This window comes from Calidris pugnax, unplaced genomic scaffold, assembly GCF_001431845.1.
Source record: "Calidris pugnax isolate Ruff unplaced genomic scaffold, ASM143184v1 scaffold34, whole genome shotgun sequence".
NCBI lineage: Eukaryota > Metazoa > Chordata > Aves > Charadriiformes > Scolopacidae > Calidris > Calidris pugnax.
In genome coordinates this window covers 3,131,215-3,149,451 of record NW_015090771.1, presented here as the reverse complement: position 1 = coordinate 3,149,451, position 18,237 = coordinate 3,131,215, and the positions used below count along the sequence as shown (strand labels likewise).

The following is an 18,237-nucleotide window of genomic DNA, read 5'->3' as shown; positions in this document are numbered from 1 at the left end:
GTTCTTGAAAATTCCCCTGAAAATCAAGCTGGATTTGATCAGGTTTAAGTTCAAGAAAAAAGTGTCCCCTCATGTGTATGCTTTAGAAACTACAGTTGTTGTTGTTAGCTTTATGCAATGGTCGCCTCCACTGCCACGCACAGAGGGCCTGTGACAGGTTCAGAACTAATCATCCTGGTAAGTGGTGTTGACAGCAAATAACCTTTATCTTGTGCTGATATGAGGAACAAAAAGATATATATCTATATCACGGCCATACTTTTAAGGAGGAAATAACAGGTTAGCTCAGATTACCATGATTCTAAAACTCAGATATTATTTTTTTAAATTTTATTTTTTTTAGTGCATGACTTTGTAAGCTTAATACTCATCTTCTGTTACTTTCTAGTTTTCTGGTTTTTGTTCTTATATACAGCATATAGAGGTATGCAAAAAACACTAAATTCCAAATTGAGCTGTGAAGGTTTTTTCACCTGATCTATGGAGGGGGGAGGGAACATCACTGAGAAGTCTTCTAGCTGGGAAATAATATTGTTTGTCTCTAATTTGTCTATCTTTATTGCTTTTCCTAGGTTTGTAACAATGGTAAAGGAGGATACTGTACGTGACAATGAAAATCCTGACCCATCAGTATGTGACAGAAATGGCATGATTCCCATGCATGAGCAAAGCGAGGTAATTAATTAGGATCTCAAAGTACAATTTTTAGTCAAACGGAACCCTCCTTTTCCTTTCCTTTTTCTTTCTACATCTGTTAAAATACCTATAGCTGAAGAGAATGCAAAGAGAAATCTCCTCAGTGGGAATTTCTTACAACTAACAAATGTTCAGTTTCTAAAAGTCTGCGGATTGCTGAAAATCAGTGGTGGTGATTTCAGCTTGAAGTGGAAAATGCATCAGCGTGCCTTTTACAATCAGTGAGGGAAGAGAATTGTGTGGACTTAAGGTTGCTTCTTTGCTTTTGAATTGTGCCTGTCAGACCACTGGCTGAAAGTTGTTCATGCACGTCTTCCTTTTCTTATCTATTAAAAATAAAACCCCACAAATCATTGTTTTAAATGTCTCTATGCATATTGCCAGTGTTCTTGGAAATGCCTACAGCTTTGAAGAAGATTTGCAGTAAATGCAAGTAAGAATAACATTCTTAACATAAAAGACACTTTAGAACAAACATAGAGTGTATGTATAGTATAGTGTAACTCTAAAAATATCATATGGTATATCTTTATAGACATGGGTAGCTGGTGATCACAGAATCACAGGGTAGAGAAACAAGTAACTCCATGCTGAGAGCTCACAAGATTTGTGTTCCAGCTGTGACTCTGAGTAAAGGATATATATATACATATATATATATGGAGAGAGATAGAGATGAGACAGAAAAATAGTGGGAAATGTGGAACTGTCACTGGAGGAGGGCCAAACCACAGTGTAGGCAAGAATTCCATGTCCATGCTGTGACAATGAGCTGACATGAAGGTGAATAATCGTAAGGAAAGGTAGATGATTAATATCAAAAAATAAGGACCCTAAAATGGAGTGGGACACATATCCAAAAATGGTCAAAAAGTGCTTTGGTTATGAATATGGATAAGCAGATGAATCAGTATAAGAGAACAGCTTCAGGGAACTATTCTTCAAGGAAATAACTCCCAGGGTAGTATTTCTCCATCTCTACCTTGACTTACCAGCTTGAGCCTTCCAGCAATGGATCATGTGAGTAAGGCTTGCAGTGGCCAGCTCTTCTGTTTCTTTCATCTTTGTCTAACTAGAAGTAAGTTTTGCTATTTGGTTCAAGGCATTGCACCAGAAGTTATTTAGGAGTTGTATTAAAGACATTTTTTCACTTGAATGATGCTAATCGTTAACTGTAGTGTGGAATCCAGTCTGGAAGCAGAACCCTACCTACCAAATTGTGGAAAATACTGATAAACATTTTGCTAATATACAAGATAAGCCGAACCTGCCCTATTAATATTGTTTCTCCATCAAATATGCTGATATCGTTGCTGAACAGGTACTATTTGTATTGGGACAGGAGTCCTGCCAGTTGCAGATTAAAAGGCGAATGTCTCTCAGTCTCTCACATGCAGCTCCCTGTGCCACGCAAAAACAAACACATAACCAGAAATCCCAAATATGCTCCAAAGCTGGACTGTTCCTACAGCGATTGTGTAGTCAATGCAGTCACTTGTAGATGGTGTGGATCTAGTGCATCACAGCTGATTCCAGGTCTTGTACGCTACTTCAAATGTCTACAGTGCCACTTCTGAGAGAGTGTCAATTGTTTTCATTCAGGAGGGACCAACAGCAGATGCCAAAGGTACTGATGGGACTATACAAACAGAAGAAACTGCTCTCTTGAATCACTGTGCTCAGCCACCTCCGGAACCGATAGCAGCCTCTTCAATACCTGCAAGAACTTGGAGGCAAATATTTACTTGTCCTCCTCAGGGTTTACTGGCCCAAACAGTGACAAATGGTATGTAAGAAATAATTTAATTAACCTGAGAAATGGCAAATGAAGTATTCGTTTTTCTAGATGTGATGATACCATCTGTCTATTGTCCTTGAAAACAATGAAGAGAAATAGCTATGTTTTACAAATCACACTTTTGTTTCAACATTCTAGCAGGAAAAAAAAAATTAAGTGAAGCTAAGATTTGAATTTGTAATTTTTGTTCCTCCATTCTCTCTTCTGTGGTTAACATGGTAGGTATGTTTTTGCAATTTGCAAATTGTTTTCATGAGAAGAAAGACCTCCTAATTCTCATCTTGATAGTTCATTTTGGTGTGAGAGCATTGAGATTATTATTAACACAGCTGGGTTTTTGGCACACTGGATGGCTTTGTGTTGAATGAAGGCAACAAACGTGAGACTTTGCAGTCTTATGTTTGGCCAGGTTCTTTTGTTTCTTAAAGCCATGAATCCTAGCTACAAGGCAAACTGACTGCTCAAGTTTAAGATTTGCCATTCACTGATGGCTCACAGAAGTGAATGCTTTGCTAACCAGGCATTTCAGGCTTTTCCTAGCAAAAGATGCTTCCTGTGGCTTTGACTGCTTCCACAGCCTCCATTCTCTCTCACTTAGGATTCTTAGCCTTTTATGTTTGGAAATCTACTTGTCTTTCCTTTGCCACCTGTCACCCTCAAATAAGATTAAGAAAAATCCAGTGTAAAAATGTAATACGTTTTCTCATGATTATAACAAGGGGGATTTATTCAACATCTTTTTTCCTGTCCTTCAATCTTCTGCTTTTATATCTATGCATGCCTTGTTTTTGTTTGATAACTGTAGGAACAGATTTTGGAACTTGAAAAGAGCATCACATTTCCACATATTCTACAATATTTTCACTTAATGTTCTCATAATATTTTTCAGAACATTTTTTTTTCCTGTATGTTATCCCTTTTTGGCTGTTGTATCAAGGGAAATATCTGTACTACTTCAGGTTATCCAGAGACGTGACCTTCTTCAGATTTTTTTCCCCAGGGATATCAATGTGTTGCACAAGAATATCCAGCTAAAAAATTATGATACTGAAATTCTTTTTAAAAGTAGGCTGGAGCTGCCATCATTAGCTCGAAGATGTGCCAGGCTGTACAGCAGCAGGTTCTTATTGCAGTTGTGAAGTAGCTGAAAGAAGATAACCAAATGCAAGATGAGTTAGTGAAAAGTCTTTGCCTTAAATTTGGGACCTGTAAAGTGCTTTCCAGAGTAGTTCAAGGCTCACTCAGTACTTTTTGTTCCCTAATCATGTTCCTGTTACCATTTTTTTAAAGTATCTTAGGGTTTATAAAATCCCTATGATTAAAGTAATTTTTAACGTAAGTGATTTTATTTCTGAAAATCATGGTACCTTTTTCCTTAGTAGATAAACAAATGTGATATAAGAGCAAACAAAGTTGTCCTGGGGAGCTGATTAAATATGAGCATTTCTTGTTTTGTTCCAGTTGCAATCGTGGTCCTGGTCTGGGCTGTGGTTTGGTCCATCACTGGGACTGAGTGTCTCCCCGGTGGAAACCTGTTTGGAATTCTCTTTCTTTATTTTTTTGCTGTCATTGGAGGTAAAATTTTTGGATTCATTAAAATACGAACACTACCCCCTCTCCCCGCTCTTCTGGGTAAGATATCCTTCCTTCTTTTCTTCCTGAATATTTGTGTTGTTTAAACTAGTAAAGTAATGTCTGCATGCTAGATATATTTGCATTGGGAGCAAACAAACTGTGTCATGCTCAAAATCTGTAGCTTTTCCAAGTGACTTTTATCTGGTCCTCTCTAAGAAGGTGCAAAATTCCCCGAATTGTCAGGTGAAATTGTATGTTACTGAGGCTCTCCTCTTAATTCTTTGGGGAGAACTGTATACCTACAGATTCAAAGGTTATTATCCTTTAGTCCCCTCTGTCAAAGTTGCTTAAAATTTGGTTTTTAATATCACTAAACAGGAGTCTTATTGCGGACCTCCTGTTACAGTAGAATAATTAATTCATAAGGAAATTGTTGCTGAACTGTTTCACGTGTATCTTGCACAGGAAAAATATTTTCCAAAGAAAACACTACAGGAATTCCCTACTACTGGTAATCCAAAGCAATTTATTTTCTTCTCCTTCCATTATCTCAAGATAACTGAAATCTTGAGATAAATCTTGAGATCTTGAAACTCAGAAAATAAACTCACCACATGGAATAATTCTTCTGAAAAGACAAATTCTTTTGAATCAATCATAACATTGTTTTTCATATCAGCAACTTATTTTACATAAAAATGCAAAATAGAAATAGGAGATGAAAATGAAGTTAATTCCGACATCATCAGAAGCAGTACAATATTGTGTAGTGCTGTGATGTCCAGGTTCTTTTCACCAGCTGTATGCTGCCCCTTTACTGTGCTTGGTGCATAACTGAGCAAAGCTGTTGACAGCCAGTAAAACTTTCTGGCCGAGTGGGCTAAAAATATCTGCCTGTGGAGCACGGATGTGATTTTGTAACCTGCATAGCTGCTGGTGTGCCTCACACAGTAACGCTGCTTGCAGAAGGGCTCTGTAGCTTCAAATGCAGCTCCGTCCAGGCAGCAGGTGCCTTCTCCCACTGCTCAGTTTCACCAGCAAGAAAAAATTCAAATGAGAGGGAGGGAAGTTTTGCATATAGCACGCAGGCTGCGATAATATGAACACAGAATGTAACACACAGGGAGTCCGCCCTTTCTAAGTAAACACCCCCCCCTTAAAAAAAAAAAAAAGGGAAAAGTTTCTGACCGTTTGGATTCTGCTTTTTTTTTCACTACATCTGTATCTAAAAGTTATGAGCTGAGCATGAAACTGCTTTGTCAGACAGGTAATACTGAACAACAGAAACTTGAGCATGACAGCACATGTCTGTTGAGTTGCTGAGGACAGAGTTCATTATTCAGATCCCCCGTCTGAGGAAAGTTGGAGAAGTCTATGAGTCAGAAGAAGAGATAGACAATGCCTTTGAATATTCTTTTCAACACTTAAAATACAAATCTTGTACTCTTCCACGCCTTTAAGGCAATTGTGCCAAGTGCAGTTGAGTGTAATGTGGCTGGCTGAGCACTTACACACCTTATAGTGAGCTTTTGAGGGAAAAAAGCAGTGAAATTGCTACTGAAACAGTCATATAGTATACTTTAGGTATACATTGCAGAGGGGTTTCTGCAGCAGGCAACATGGAGCAGAACAGTGAAAATATCTTCTGAGGTGCAGTTTTTTGTTTTAAGTAGATTTCTAGATCGGGGTAGCTCTAGTGACTCGGACCTCAAGCAAACATTGCAAAAAGCATGTGATGATTATGCTGGTTTGATATAATTGTCATGAGGTACTGCAGATTAATTTTGCCACTGCTTTTTTTCCGGGAAGGACAATGACTGAAAGTTTAGCATCCTCCAGGACAAATCAAGTCCACAGCCAAGGCTCACACCAAGCCAACACCAACCTAAGCCTAGTGTTTGTTTACTTTTTGTCTTTTTTCCGTTTCCTGCTTCTTAACGTGGCTAATATAAAACTACACCACAAAAAAAAAATGTACCTTTACATCAGCAGGACCTACAATGAATCTCCAAAGATCTATATTTGAAGTCACCCTTTCCTGCACTTTTCTGTTAACTTCCAGAGCTACAGTTCTGATAGCTTTTAAGAAAGTCTCTGATTAAACAGTTTTTCTAATATTTGCAAAAGTTTGGATCTTGCAAGAAGCTCAAATAGAGAATAAGAGCAAGTTCCTGATTTTCCTCCCTCTTTTTTCCTCCCTTCGCATAAGAATCATATTGCCTAAACGTTTTAAAATATCTAAGTTAGTCCATGATTAGCCGTTTTAGATTGTATTTCCCAATGAACTCAGCATTACCTGTGACGCCTGCATTTCTTGCATCTAAGAGGATTTTTAACCATTTTCAACTTCTGAGATAAATACACAGTACCAGATGATCTTCCTCTTTTTATGTTAAAACAAGCTAACAAGAAAAATATCTTTAAGGATGCAGAGGTGTCTTTGCTTAAGGTAAATTTTTAACCATTTTCAACTTCTGAGATAAACACACAGTACCAGATGATCTTCCTCTTTTCATGTTAAAACAAGCTAACAAGAAAAATATCTTTAAGGATGCAGAGGTGTCTTTGCTTAAGAGGTGTCTTTGCTTTTGTATCACCTGCACCTGATGAACAAAGCTGAATTCTGTTGACTCTCACCAAAGCTATATGTCAGCATCCTATGGATTTATTCATTGGTGACTTGGTGTGTTCTTAGGCTGCTTTTATTGCTTTAAACACGTCTCTCTCTTTCCAAACCTCAGTCCCCTTTGTTAAAACGCGGCTAAAAATTCAGAACAGGAACGGTTTCTTTGTCTCTCATAAATACGGTGTCTGTTTTTAAGAATGCTGTGCAAGCTTCTCTTGTGCAATAAAAACAGATCATTTGACAGGAGCTTATTTGCTTTCACTTAAGGGATGCTACTTGCTGGTTTCCTAATCCGAAATACCCCGTTCATCAGTGACATCGTCCAGATAAAGCTACGCTGGTCTGCTGCACTGAGGAATGTTGCTCTTTCAATTATCTTGACCCGAGCAGGACTCGGCCTGGACCCAAAGGTATGGCATCAACCGTTTGTTTGAGACACAGTATACAGATTGAAAAAATTGAATAATCAGTTCTGTTAAAAATATTGAACTGTTCAGTCTTACAGGATCTGCAAATTAGAGCACTACAGAAAGCAGAGTTTCTATTGCATAGTCATGTGTTAATATTGGCAGTTGGATTTGTGGGATCTGCAAATTAGAGCACTACAGAAAGCATAGTTTCTATTGCATAGTTGTGTTTAATATTGGCAGTTGGATTTGTAGAGTAGGCAAGCAATCCAAAAAATACCTGAAGAAAACTGATTTTATGACTATTTTCTCCCTTGCCTTAAAAAAATTTCCTGAATTTTGTGAGCAGAACATCTTGAGGACGTGCTCCATCATTGTCTGTCAGGAAGAGTTTACACTCCCTGGCAAATATTCTGTCACTTTACACTGAAATATTCTCCAATCCTTGAAAAAAAATGTGTCAGGAAGAGTTTACACTCCCTGGCAAATACTCTTGTCAATTTACACTGAAGAATTCCCCAGTCCTTGAAAAAAAATAATGCTTGTATTGATACCAGTCAAAAAAACCCAACCAACCAAAAAATCCAAACCTGTGTGTCGATTTCGATTTTACTTTTTTTTTTTTTTGAATTATTGCCATTTTTATGCAAATATTCTGGTTGCAAAGATGAGTCCTGCTGCACCTTGGAAACAATGCTTCACATCACAATAAAGCCCATAAAGCTTCTGTGAAAAAAAAATAGTCTTCCTCTGCACACTATGAAATGTGACATTCCATAAATTAACAAAGGCAAGGTTTTCTTGATCAGAATCAGCTGGCTGAAATAAAGCTCTACCATCTTGGCCCCTAAGTATTTAAGCTTAAGGGACTGTTTTAAGTTTCTGTAAAACTTAGGTGAAGTACAACTAGTTCAGAACAACTAAACTGATGTTTCTTAACCAAGGGAGTTGCCAATGCTTCAGATACTTAGGAAAATAGGTTCTGTCATTCTTGAAAAAATGCCTGGTTTCCTAGATTACTATCATCCATTTTTCCAAGACATTCAGTCTTGTATGAGCACGACTGTGTTGTTACACACAGCTTGCATGCTTAGTTCTGTGAGAATCCTTTTCTTTCTACTCCATGACAACTTTTTTTTTTGCCAAAGGAGCTTCATCTTTGACTCATTTTTTCTCCCGTGTGGCAATCAAAACTGTCATTTGGGCTCTGTATGTAGCAATGCTTTGATGCAGTTACAATTGTTCCTCGTGTAATTGAAGCTGTGAAGACAAAGATGTCAGTTGCTCTGGTATTCTCAGCCCTAATTATGCCAGGATAAACTGCACTGGTAAAAAGTACAACTCATTGTGGTGGTTTTTTCCCATGTCAAAATTAGGAACCTGTCCTAACAGAGTCATGTTTGTGACTAACTATTAAAGAAAGGCAGCTGTTACAAGTAAATGCTCTGGTTTTGAGAAATTTTTGAAGAGAAGCTGCTGAGCTTGGCTCCTTGTGCCAACTTTATGTAGCTCTACACCTTTTCATGATTGGTTCATGGATTTGGGGACAATTTTTTAGGGGTGCTCACGCAACTGGTGGGATTATAACAAAATCTTATGCGGATGGAACAAATGACCTCAAGTGACTATGGTTAAGTCAGCTGTGTTGAGGATCAAATGGATCCTAGCTAGTCTAGCCTCTCACATGTAGTTTGCTCTGCCAAACAGAATTCTCTGCCACTCCTTCCTGTGACGTGCAGGAACCTTTTTGAACCTGGATGCAGTGGGTTGCACTCCCACGCTTGGAATTTTATATCCAAATCCAGTTGTGCTCGAGCCTGTCTCCGGCTTAGGCCACGTAAAGCTGTCACATCCTGTGCTGCGGCTCAGAGGGAATTCTTTCAATAAACCCTATCAGTTCACAATGTATTTCATCTCCAAAAAGCCAAGGGTACTGATGTCTGAATATGGTTGTGTATTGCAGGCTCTTAAGAAGCTCAAAGCAGTCTGTTTGCGGCTTTCTTTCGGACCGTGCATCTCAGAAACGTGCACAGCTGCTGTCCTTGCCTACTTGTTCATGCATTTGCCGTGGCAATGGGGATTTATATTAGGGTAACGTGCTCTCTTTTCTCCCGTGTGACAACGGTGCCCGTTTTCATGCTACAGCTAAATGTTCTAAGTGCAGTTAGTTCTCTGTGCCAAGCAGAGGCCTCAGTTATTGCCAGTTAGGAAGCTGTGCTTCGCTCCTGTGGTTGGTTGCTCACTGTACGTGTCTGGCTCTGGGGCTAATTTAAAGGTCAAATTTCCAGGCTGTGGAGGATTACTTGCATTATTCCTCTTCTGTGTTTGTGATCTGGGCACTTGAAGAAGGAAAAAGGATGGTGCAATCCCTGAGTCTTTAACCACAACACAAGGGGCTTTGAGGGACAGAAAATGATAGTCCAATTTGGAGAATCTTCCTTCTGGAATTCAGAATTTCCCGGTGGAGAGAGGCACATAGGACAGTCTTCCTATCAAGTCAAGGATAAGAATGTGGCGTGTCATATTCTGGAGTAATATCCCTGAAGAGGGAGGAAACCTTTTCCATCTAGTTCTATCTAAACTGGTGGACTTGGTCTGGACCCATATACTAGAGCAAGATGGATGAACTTCTCCTCCTCTGCAATACACTGATTTTTATGAGGAGGAACTGGGCTGCCGAGCCTTAAGGATGTCTACTAGATCAGCTCCTAAATGGGACAATCAAGGCATATATTAGGGAACATAAGTGGCCTGTACTGTAGACTCAAGTCTTAGTCTGTGGAGCCCTTTACTTTTGATACTATTGAGTGGGGCAGGATGTAAAACCGATTGCAAATTTGCATAGAAATATCCCTACTTGTAATTAGCAGGGAAAGGTAAGAAAGATACCTTATGTAAAGGGTCTGTTTATTTATACTGTAAAAGAATTGGGGTCAGAATGTTTTGAAGTCCTTTAGTTCAGTGCTTTCTTTTTAAGAGGGGCTGAACCTGTATGTTTTCAGTTTTGTTCTAGGTGCAGTCTCCCCTGCTGTGGTGGTTCCCTCAATGCTGATTTTACAAGCTGGGGGATATGGGGTGGAGAAAGGCATTCCGACTTTGCTCATGGCAGCTGGCAGCATCGATGATATTCTGGCTATCACAGGCTTCAACACGTGCCTTGGGATGGCTTTCTCTTCCGGTATGCTGGTTAATCTGTACGTGGTGAAATCCAGAACAAACAGTGATATTTTGAAGAATGTGTGCTCTGTTGTGACTGACTGCTTCAGAACTTAATGACATCTCCTTATAAAGTTCATGTATGAACTCGAATATTGAGAGGGAAATCACCTATGATCAAAAGTCTTGGTGTAACATTGTCTGCTCTGAGTTGTGGCTCACAAGAACTTTCAGAGAACATTTTTCCCTTCTCAGCTCCCTTAACTGCCAAGCCTGGTCCCTGCAGGCCCAACTTAACTGCTTTCAAATTACCCAGGGTTTGGCAATGGTCTTGCAGTGGCTCTTTCTCTGGCTTCTCTGGCACACTTCCTTGGCATGAGGTTTCAGAGAGAGAAAGCTGCACTATCCAGTTCTTTCAGGCCCATAGGTTCCCTCCTGAACCCCTTTGCCCTCAAGTAATTTAAAGCAGACACTGTCCTGGAATTGCCCTTGTATGTCTACAGTGGTCTGTCCGTGGCTTACTGAACCTGTTTTTCTGTTGCCAAATAGGTTCTACTCTGTACAATGTACTCCGTGGAGTGCTGGAGGTTGCTGTTGGCATCGCAGCCGGGGGGATTCTAGGAATGTTTGTTCGATATTTCCCAAGCCACGATCAGGTAAAAACCCAGTAAAAAAAAATCTTCTTAGAAAATAGAGATTCTTCATTTAAGGGATGATGTTCGTAAATTACTAATTTCCAAGCTTCATGTGAAGCTATTTTAGGGGAAAGCTATGTACAGCAATAACAACTTCCAGGATGCAAAGCCTGTCAAGTGAAGACGTGTTTTATAGATGATTACTTCTGTACTTCAACAATAACAATGTATGATCTCATAGTCCTTCCTGATGCAGAGTTTGGAAACCAGCTCATCATCCTGCTCTCATTGAAGGTGGTGGAAATGTCCACACATAAAGTAGGAAGGGTCTGATGCCCATTTCAGACAGTAAAATAATCATCAGATTGATGCACGACACATTTACTTCTAAAAGATGTTTACTTCTATAAGATGTCTATAAGATTAAAAATAAGTAAAGTGGACAGATTGTAGACTTTATGTGATTGGGTGTATCATTAGAGCCAATTAGAATGTGTTACTTTCAATAAAAATTGAGGTATATATAGTGGTCCAATAATTTACTATTAAGAGGCAATTAAGTGAACAGAAAATTGTGGAAGAAAGTAGGTAGGTTCTGGACTGCTGAAGTCAATTTGCAAAGCATCTATTGCCCTTAGTGGAACCAAATTTTCTTCTTATTAAATAACATAAGCAGCATAATACAGGAGCTAAATGAATAAATAGAAATGGGGAACAACAGCAGAGATATAACTGTCTGCTGTGAGGCTGGATCAAATAAAACTAGACTGTCCCTGGCAAATGTTTGTTTGACTTGTCCTTAAAAACATCTAGTGGCAAGGATTTCACTTCTCTTTGGATAAACTGTTCTAGTACTTGACTGCACAGGTAGAGAATCCTGTGCTTTTATCAGAGCTGAAGCAGGGCTGTTAGAACAGAGCATCATGTTCCTTGTGATACAAAAAGGCTATTGGCAGTAAGATTTTGAATGGGCACCAGAAAGAAAATACTACATTTCCAAAAATTAAATTTCTTAGAAAACAATGTCCAAAAAAACCCCTCAACTCAACTGAACAGTTCAAGTCTCACTTGAAAGCTTTGATTCTTTTACAATGGTTAATGGTAATTGTTATTTTCAAAATTAACAGAAGTAAGATTACTCCTCCATTTCTAAAAGAAATTTGCTTTTTTGTTTGTCTCTTTCCTTGGCTGCAGGCATCTCTGGCGTGGAAGAGGTCATATTTTGTACTTGGGCTGTCCATGTTTGCTGTTTTTGGCAGCATCTATTTTGGCTTCCCTGGATCAGGAGGGCTCTGCACATTAGTCTTAGCTTTTGTTGCAGGTGTGGGATGGTCTGATGAAAAGGTGAATGTTTATATCAAGAAGCATACCATACCAAAAATCCTTTGAATGTACACCTTGACAGGATTTTGAATTTGTCAGGGGTGGTAATGGTGCATTTATGAAGCTCTAGGGAGTGTACGGATTAAACAAAACATGCTACTTGTATTTTGGAAGTCTTTAACATTTAGCATGAGAGAAAGTTAACTGTGTATGTGAATATATATCAATACAGAGCCTAATGTCCTGACAGAGCAATGCTCACAAGCTTTTCTTAGCCATCTTAAGCCATGTAAAGGAGATTTAGTTATCAAGACACTTGCCTAGGAATCCAAAGCTTTATGTCCCAGCTCTGTGAGAGTGTCTGTAACCTTACACAGTCACTTTATGGTAAGATTTACAAATAGGTGTCCAAGTACATTGTCCTCATGGCCTGAACTCCCTGAGGTTTTGTCCCCTGTGGTTTTGGGGGGTGAAATGGAAAGCAGTAATTAACCATCCTCTCTCATCTTTTCCAAATTCCAGCCAGTGTATTCTGGTTAAATTAGAGAGCAGGATGCCCACAAGAAATGGTGATACAAGGCCATACAAAAACTATACAAAAGACTGCTTTTTCGTCAGTTTCTTTTAGCTACTAAGCCTGCTTCCTTTAACTGTTGCTGCCCTGCTGCATTTCTGTACCTTTTGCTTGATACCATCTACACAATGTTTTTAGGGCATCTTTCTCTTTCACAGCTGTAGCCTTGCGATATGCAGTAGGAGAAGGGGAGAAGAAGAGAAAGGAAAGGGGATCAGATATAGCAGAGTCCACATTATTATCCCCACCTAGACCCTGACTTCGTTAAGATCTCAAGGTTTGTTAAAACAAAAAAGAAACCATGGTTTCTATTTAAAGTATTGCACTGTTTTAATAGATTTATTAATCTATTAAATTTTATTAATAATACACAATTTTAATAGAAGAAAAACTCATCTTGGGACTTAACTACTTAAGATATTACAACTGATACAGCTCTCTAATGAAAAGCTTTTAAACCATTTCAAAAGGATGGATCTTAAAAGAGTGTATGCAGTCCATAAATGCTGAAATAATGCTAACATCCGTAAAGAGGACTGGGTTTTTGCCAAAAAATAAAAGAGCAAGATAACATGGAGAACCGAGGCAAATAAAGAAAAATGTTTCGAGATCAGTATCTTTTCACCTCGTTCTCTTTACAGAAGTTTTTGTATTGCAGTCATCTACCACTGACTGAAGAGCAAGAGATGTTGCAGGATCAGTCCCAGAGAGAACACCAAGGACAGGATACATCTAAGCCCTGGATTGATCATTAAGTGACAGAGCACTGCACTTATATTTTCCGCATATGCCAGTCTGAAGGTTCATTTGCTATTGTAGAACTCAATTAGAAAAGAAGTGCTATTAGATATGCTGGGTGTACCACTTCACATAAGTGTAAGATCCCCATTTATCTTGGCAGCAGTTGTTTTAGGAAAATTGTTAGGTGAAAAGTTCAAGCACAAGGAGAAAAGATGGCTTTGCCTTTACACAGTACCTCACACTGGAAATTTCAACTCTTTTTGCTAGTACAGGATTTGAGACTTGCTCAGTCCAACTTTGCTCCTGCTCATATGGAGAGAGGTCTCTGATGGAGCACAGCATGACTGGAGTTAGGTCATGACTGAAACTTTTGAGGAGCTGACTCTGCTCAGATACAACTAGAAGAACACATTTAAGCATGTAGTTCCTAAAGGCTCAGAAACTTCATAGCAAAACTGTCCAAATGACATCTTTCTACATACTGAAAATCAACTATGCTTTATTTTCCTCCTCGTCTGCAAACTGCTCTGTTGCTGTTCAAACATCCGTGATTTTTATTTCTCTTCTTGAGATAGCAAGTATTTATTTACCAGCAGAGCAAGACACACTCTGACCTTTGAAAGATGCACAACTGATTTTGAATCTTTTAGCTTTAGGTCAAAGAAGGAAGAGCAATTTGGGACTTTATGATACATTTTTCAGTTTGTCCTTTGATAATTAAATGTTGTGTCTACTTGGCCATACTTTTGTGCATTTACAGATTATTTTTGGTTTGATTGCAGAGGGAGGTAGAAAAAATTGTTGCAGTTGCATGGAACATCTTTCAACCTTTTCTTTTTGGTTTAATCGGAGCAGAAGTATCTGTTACATCTCTTAGGCCTGAAACTGTTGGTAAGCTCATTCACTAATTATCCAGCTTTCATTACTAGCTTCCAAAGAATCTCTATAAAGAAATCTAAAGGAAAGCAGACTATGACTGCCGTGACCCTGCCAAAAAAACCACCAAACCCCAACAAAGACCCAACGCCCCTGTAAAGTAACAGTTCTAGGAGGCTTATTCCCTTCTGGCAGCTCTGCACAAAAGTACTGAGAAGTGTTTGTCTGTTGCAGGACTCTGTGTTGCTACATTAGCCATTGCCCTCGTTGTGCGACTCATAGTGACGTTCCTGATGGTGTGTTTTGCTGGGTTTAATTTCAAGGAGAAAGTATTTGTCTCGTTGGCGTGGATGCCCAAAGCCACTGTCCAGGTAAACAGTCCAACATCACTTTTTGTTCCAGGCTAAATCCGTTGTCCTTAGCAGAGCTCCTCGCGACGAGCACAGCAGTGAACAGGGAGAGGATCAGGCTCAATAACAGCAGAGTGTGGTACATGGATAGTTAATATTCTAAACTGCCCTAAGTCTGCTAGAAAAGTGCATGGAGAGCCTTCTGTGGGAAGCTGTATTGCTTGCATCCTGGGCTGTACTCTTAATAATGACAGACTTGTATGTGTATCATTAGAAGTTTAACTATTTCTCAGTCATTGCAGGTTATTGTGCCTTTACGTACAGCTTCTAAGAACTCTGAAAACAAAGATAGAAGCAGTATTTGTCTCGTTGGCGTGGATGCCCAAAGCCACTGTCCAGGTAAACAGTCCAACATCACTTTTTGTTCCAGGCTAAATCCGTTGTCCTTAGCAAAGCTCCATGTAATGAGTACAGCAGTGAACAGGGAGAGGATCAGGCTCAATAACAGCAGAGTGTGGTACATGGACAGTTTATATTCTAAACTGCCCTAAGTCTGCTAGAAAAGTGCATGGAGAGCCTTCTGTGGGAAGCTGTATTGCTTGCATCCTGGGCTGTACTCTTAATAATGACAGAGAACCGTATGTGTATCATAGGAAGTTTAACTATTTCTCAGCCATTGCAGGTTATCATGCCTTTACATAACAGCTTCTGAGAACTCTGGAAACAAAGGTAGAAGTGTTTCCCTCTTACAGCACATGAAGCACCTGCAGGGACAGTCACACCAGAGGCTCAGAATGGGTTTTCAATTTGTGGTCATTTTAGTAAGAGGTGGGCTGACTTGTTCCAGGCTAAATCCGTTGTCCTTAGCAGAGCTCCTCGCGACGAGCACAGCAGTGAACAGGGAGAGGATCAGGCTCAATAACAGCAGAGTGTGGTACATGGATAGTTAATATTCTAAACTGCCCTAAGTCTGCTAGAAAAGTGCATGGAGAGCCTTCTGTGGGAAGCTGTATTGCTTGCATCCTGGGCTGTACTCTTAATAATGACAGACTTGTATGTGTATCATTAGAAGTTTAACTATTTCTCAGTCATTGCAGGTTATTGTGCCTTTACGTACAGCTTCTAAGAACTCTGAAAACAAAGATAGAAGCGTTTCCCTCTTACAGCACATGAAGCACCTGCAGGGACAGTCACACCAGAGGCTCAGAATGGATTTTCAGTTTGTGGTCATTTTAGTAAGGGGTGAGCTGATAGCCATATTGCTAGAGAAGCCTCGGGCTGGCTGCGTTCCTGCTCCTTTATTTCAGTGATCATTAAGTCATTTAGACTTTGCCTCAGTAGCATGATTACTTGCAAACAAAAGTTAATAATCAGAACAGGCAAAGGTTGTTGCAAGCTTTGTGAACTAAATTTTCAGAAGCTGCTACTAGTTGCCTGTTTTCAGGACACATTTTCAAAGTGTGGCATTTTAATAGCGGCAATATGCAATATACTGGCCCATTTCAATAATCACACATTCTCCAAAAATGTGGACAAAATGGCAGCTAAGCAATGTTCTTCACAGGAGGGAACCACCCAGATAAACTCCCGAGCTTAGAAAATTAAAAGTGTAGCCAAGTGAAAGTCATTCTCATAGGTATAATATAACACCTATGTAATCCCTAGAAACAAATGGATTGAATGTACTAAAAATGTCACATTTATGTTAAATGTTGACTGATGATGAGTCCCTTTCTTTCCTCTTTCAGTGCTAAAGGATACTTGATCCATCTCAGCAATGTGTTCTTTCCTACAGGCTGCAATAGGTTCCCTTGCCCTGGATACAGCAAGAAGCCATCAGGATGAGCAACTGGAAAAATATGGGATGGATGTACTGACGGTAGCTTTCTTGGCTATCTTGATCACCGCTCCAATCGGAGCCCTGGCTATTGGCTTGGCAGGGCCCAGACTTTTGCAGAAGGCTCAGACAAATAACCAGGAGGATGAGGAAGGTGCTGAGGCTGTAGAAGAGGCAGAGGCCTGTGAACCTTCATAAGAGACCACTACAGGAATATAGTCCTTCTGCCCTTATGCTTCTGCTGAGTAAACACAGCGTGTCTGTAATCTTTCTGGAGGAAACCAAAACAAGTGTCAGCTACGTCTGCTATTTTAAAAGCAGCCCTGGTGGAATTTTATAAAATATTTTTATATGTTGATGGTGCCTTGAGATGAAATATCTGAACGTACAGTGAATAGGCTGGCCAGGCAGTGAGTCACTGAGAAGTCAGCAGTCAACAGTTACTTGAAACGTGTGGGTGTGAGGCCAGGGAGAGGATGAGAATTGTTCAGGCATGGAGTGGAGTCATGACGTGGAATATAAACAGAAGAAGATGGAGACTAATGTGAATAACTTCTTGATGGTTGAAACTGGGCTGTGAGAAGGCAAATTCAACAGCTCAAAGAATGCAACTTCTGAATTAGAGACTGCTGACAACAGTGAACGAGTCCTGCCACGGGTTGGCGGTTCCCTCTTTCCTCATTTGAGTTCCAAAACTTGCCTTTTCCTATTGCTGTTCTTCCTCACAGCTCATGCACCCCTTTGTGCCTCCAAGGGACTTGTCAGCTTTGGTCACAGCAAGAAACAGCAGGTGGTGTACTTGTCAGCTTTGGTCACAGCAAGAAACAGCACGTGGATAGCCATATTGCTAGAGAAGCCTCGGGCTGGCTGCGTTCCTGCTCCTTTATTTCAGTGATCATTAAGTCATTTAGACTTTGCCTCAGTAGCATGATTACTTGCAAACAAAAGTTAATAATCAGAACAGGCAAGGGTTGTTGCAAGATTTGTGAACTAAATTTTCAGAAGTTGCTACTAGTTGCCTGTTTTCAGGACACATTTTCAAAGTGTGGCATTTTAATAGCGGCAATATGCAATATACTGGCCCATTTCAATAATCACACATTCTCCAAAAATGTGGACAAAATGGCAGCTAAGCAATGTTCTTCACAGGAGGGAACCACCCAGATAAACTCCCGAGTTTAGGAAATTAAAAGTGTAGACAAGTGAAAGTCGTTCTCATAAGTATAATATAACACCTATGTAATCCCTAGAAACAAATGGGTTGAATGTACTAAAATTGTCACATTTATGTTAAATGTTGACTGATGATGAGTCCCTTTCTTTCCTCTTTCAGTGCTAAAGGATACTTGATCCATCTCAGCAATGTGTTCTTTCCTACAGGCTGCAATAGGTTCCCTTGCCCTGGATACAGCAAGAAGCCATCAGGATGAGCAACTGGAAAAATATGGGATGGATGTACTGACAGTAGCTTTCTTGGCTATCTTGATCACCGCTCCAATCGGAGCCCTGGCTATTGGCTTGGCAGGGCCCAGACTTTTGCAGAAGGCTCAGACAAATAACCAGGAGGATGAGGAAGGTGCTGAGGCTGTAGAAGAGGCAGAGGCCTGTGAACCTTCGTAAGAGACCACTACAGGAATATAGT

The 18,237-nt window shown here is 39.8% G+C and overlaps 1 protein-coding gene across 2 annotated transcripts; it reads left to right on the top strand.

Moving 5' to 3' along the window:
• Positions 1-476: 476 nt before the first annotated feature.
• Positions 477-17,385, top strand: LOC106887432 (mitochondrial sodium/hydrogen exchanger 9B2-like). 2 transcript variants are annotated; one of them, XM_014940948.1, is made up of 11 exons: positions 477-675; positions 2,299-2,482; positions 3,957-4,127; positions 6,964-7,106; positions 9,067-9,194; positions 10,106-10,281; positions 10,809-10,915; positions 12,089-12,238; positions 14,315-14,423; positions 14,643-14,779; positions 16,554-17,385. In XM_014940948.1, exons 1-11 carry the CDS (start codon positions 481-483, stop codon positions 16,791-16,793), a joined length of 1,740 nt encoding a protein of 579 aa, XP_014796434.1. In that variant the 5' UTR covers positions 477-480; the 3' UTR covers positions 16,794-17,385. The 2 variants fall into 2 exon arrangements, with proteins under 2 accessions (XP_014796434.1, XP_014796443.1); XM_014940957.1 differs by lacking the exon at positions 12,089-12,238.
• Positions 17,386-18,237: the final 852 nt, after the last annotated feature.

Excerpts from the sequence above, each read along its gene's own strand:
- LOC106887432 (XM_014940948.1), top strand. The coding sequence starts at position 481 with ATGGAGGGGGGAGGGAACATCACTGAGAAGTCTTCTAGCTGGGAAATA. Across the intron at positions 4,128-6,963 it reads CCCTCTCCCCGCTCTTCTGG|GGATGCTACTTGCTGGTTTC; the intron begins GTAAGATATCCT and ends CTTTCACTTAAG. Across the intron at positions 14,424-14,642 it reads TCTTAGGCCTGAAACTGTTG|GACTCTGTGTTGCTACATTA; the intron begins GTAAGCTCATTC and ends TGTCTGTTGCAG.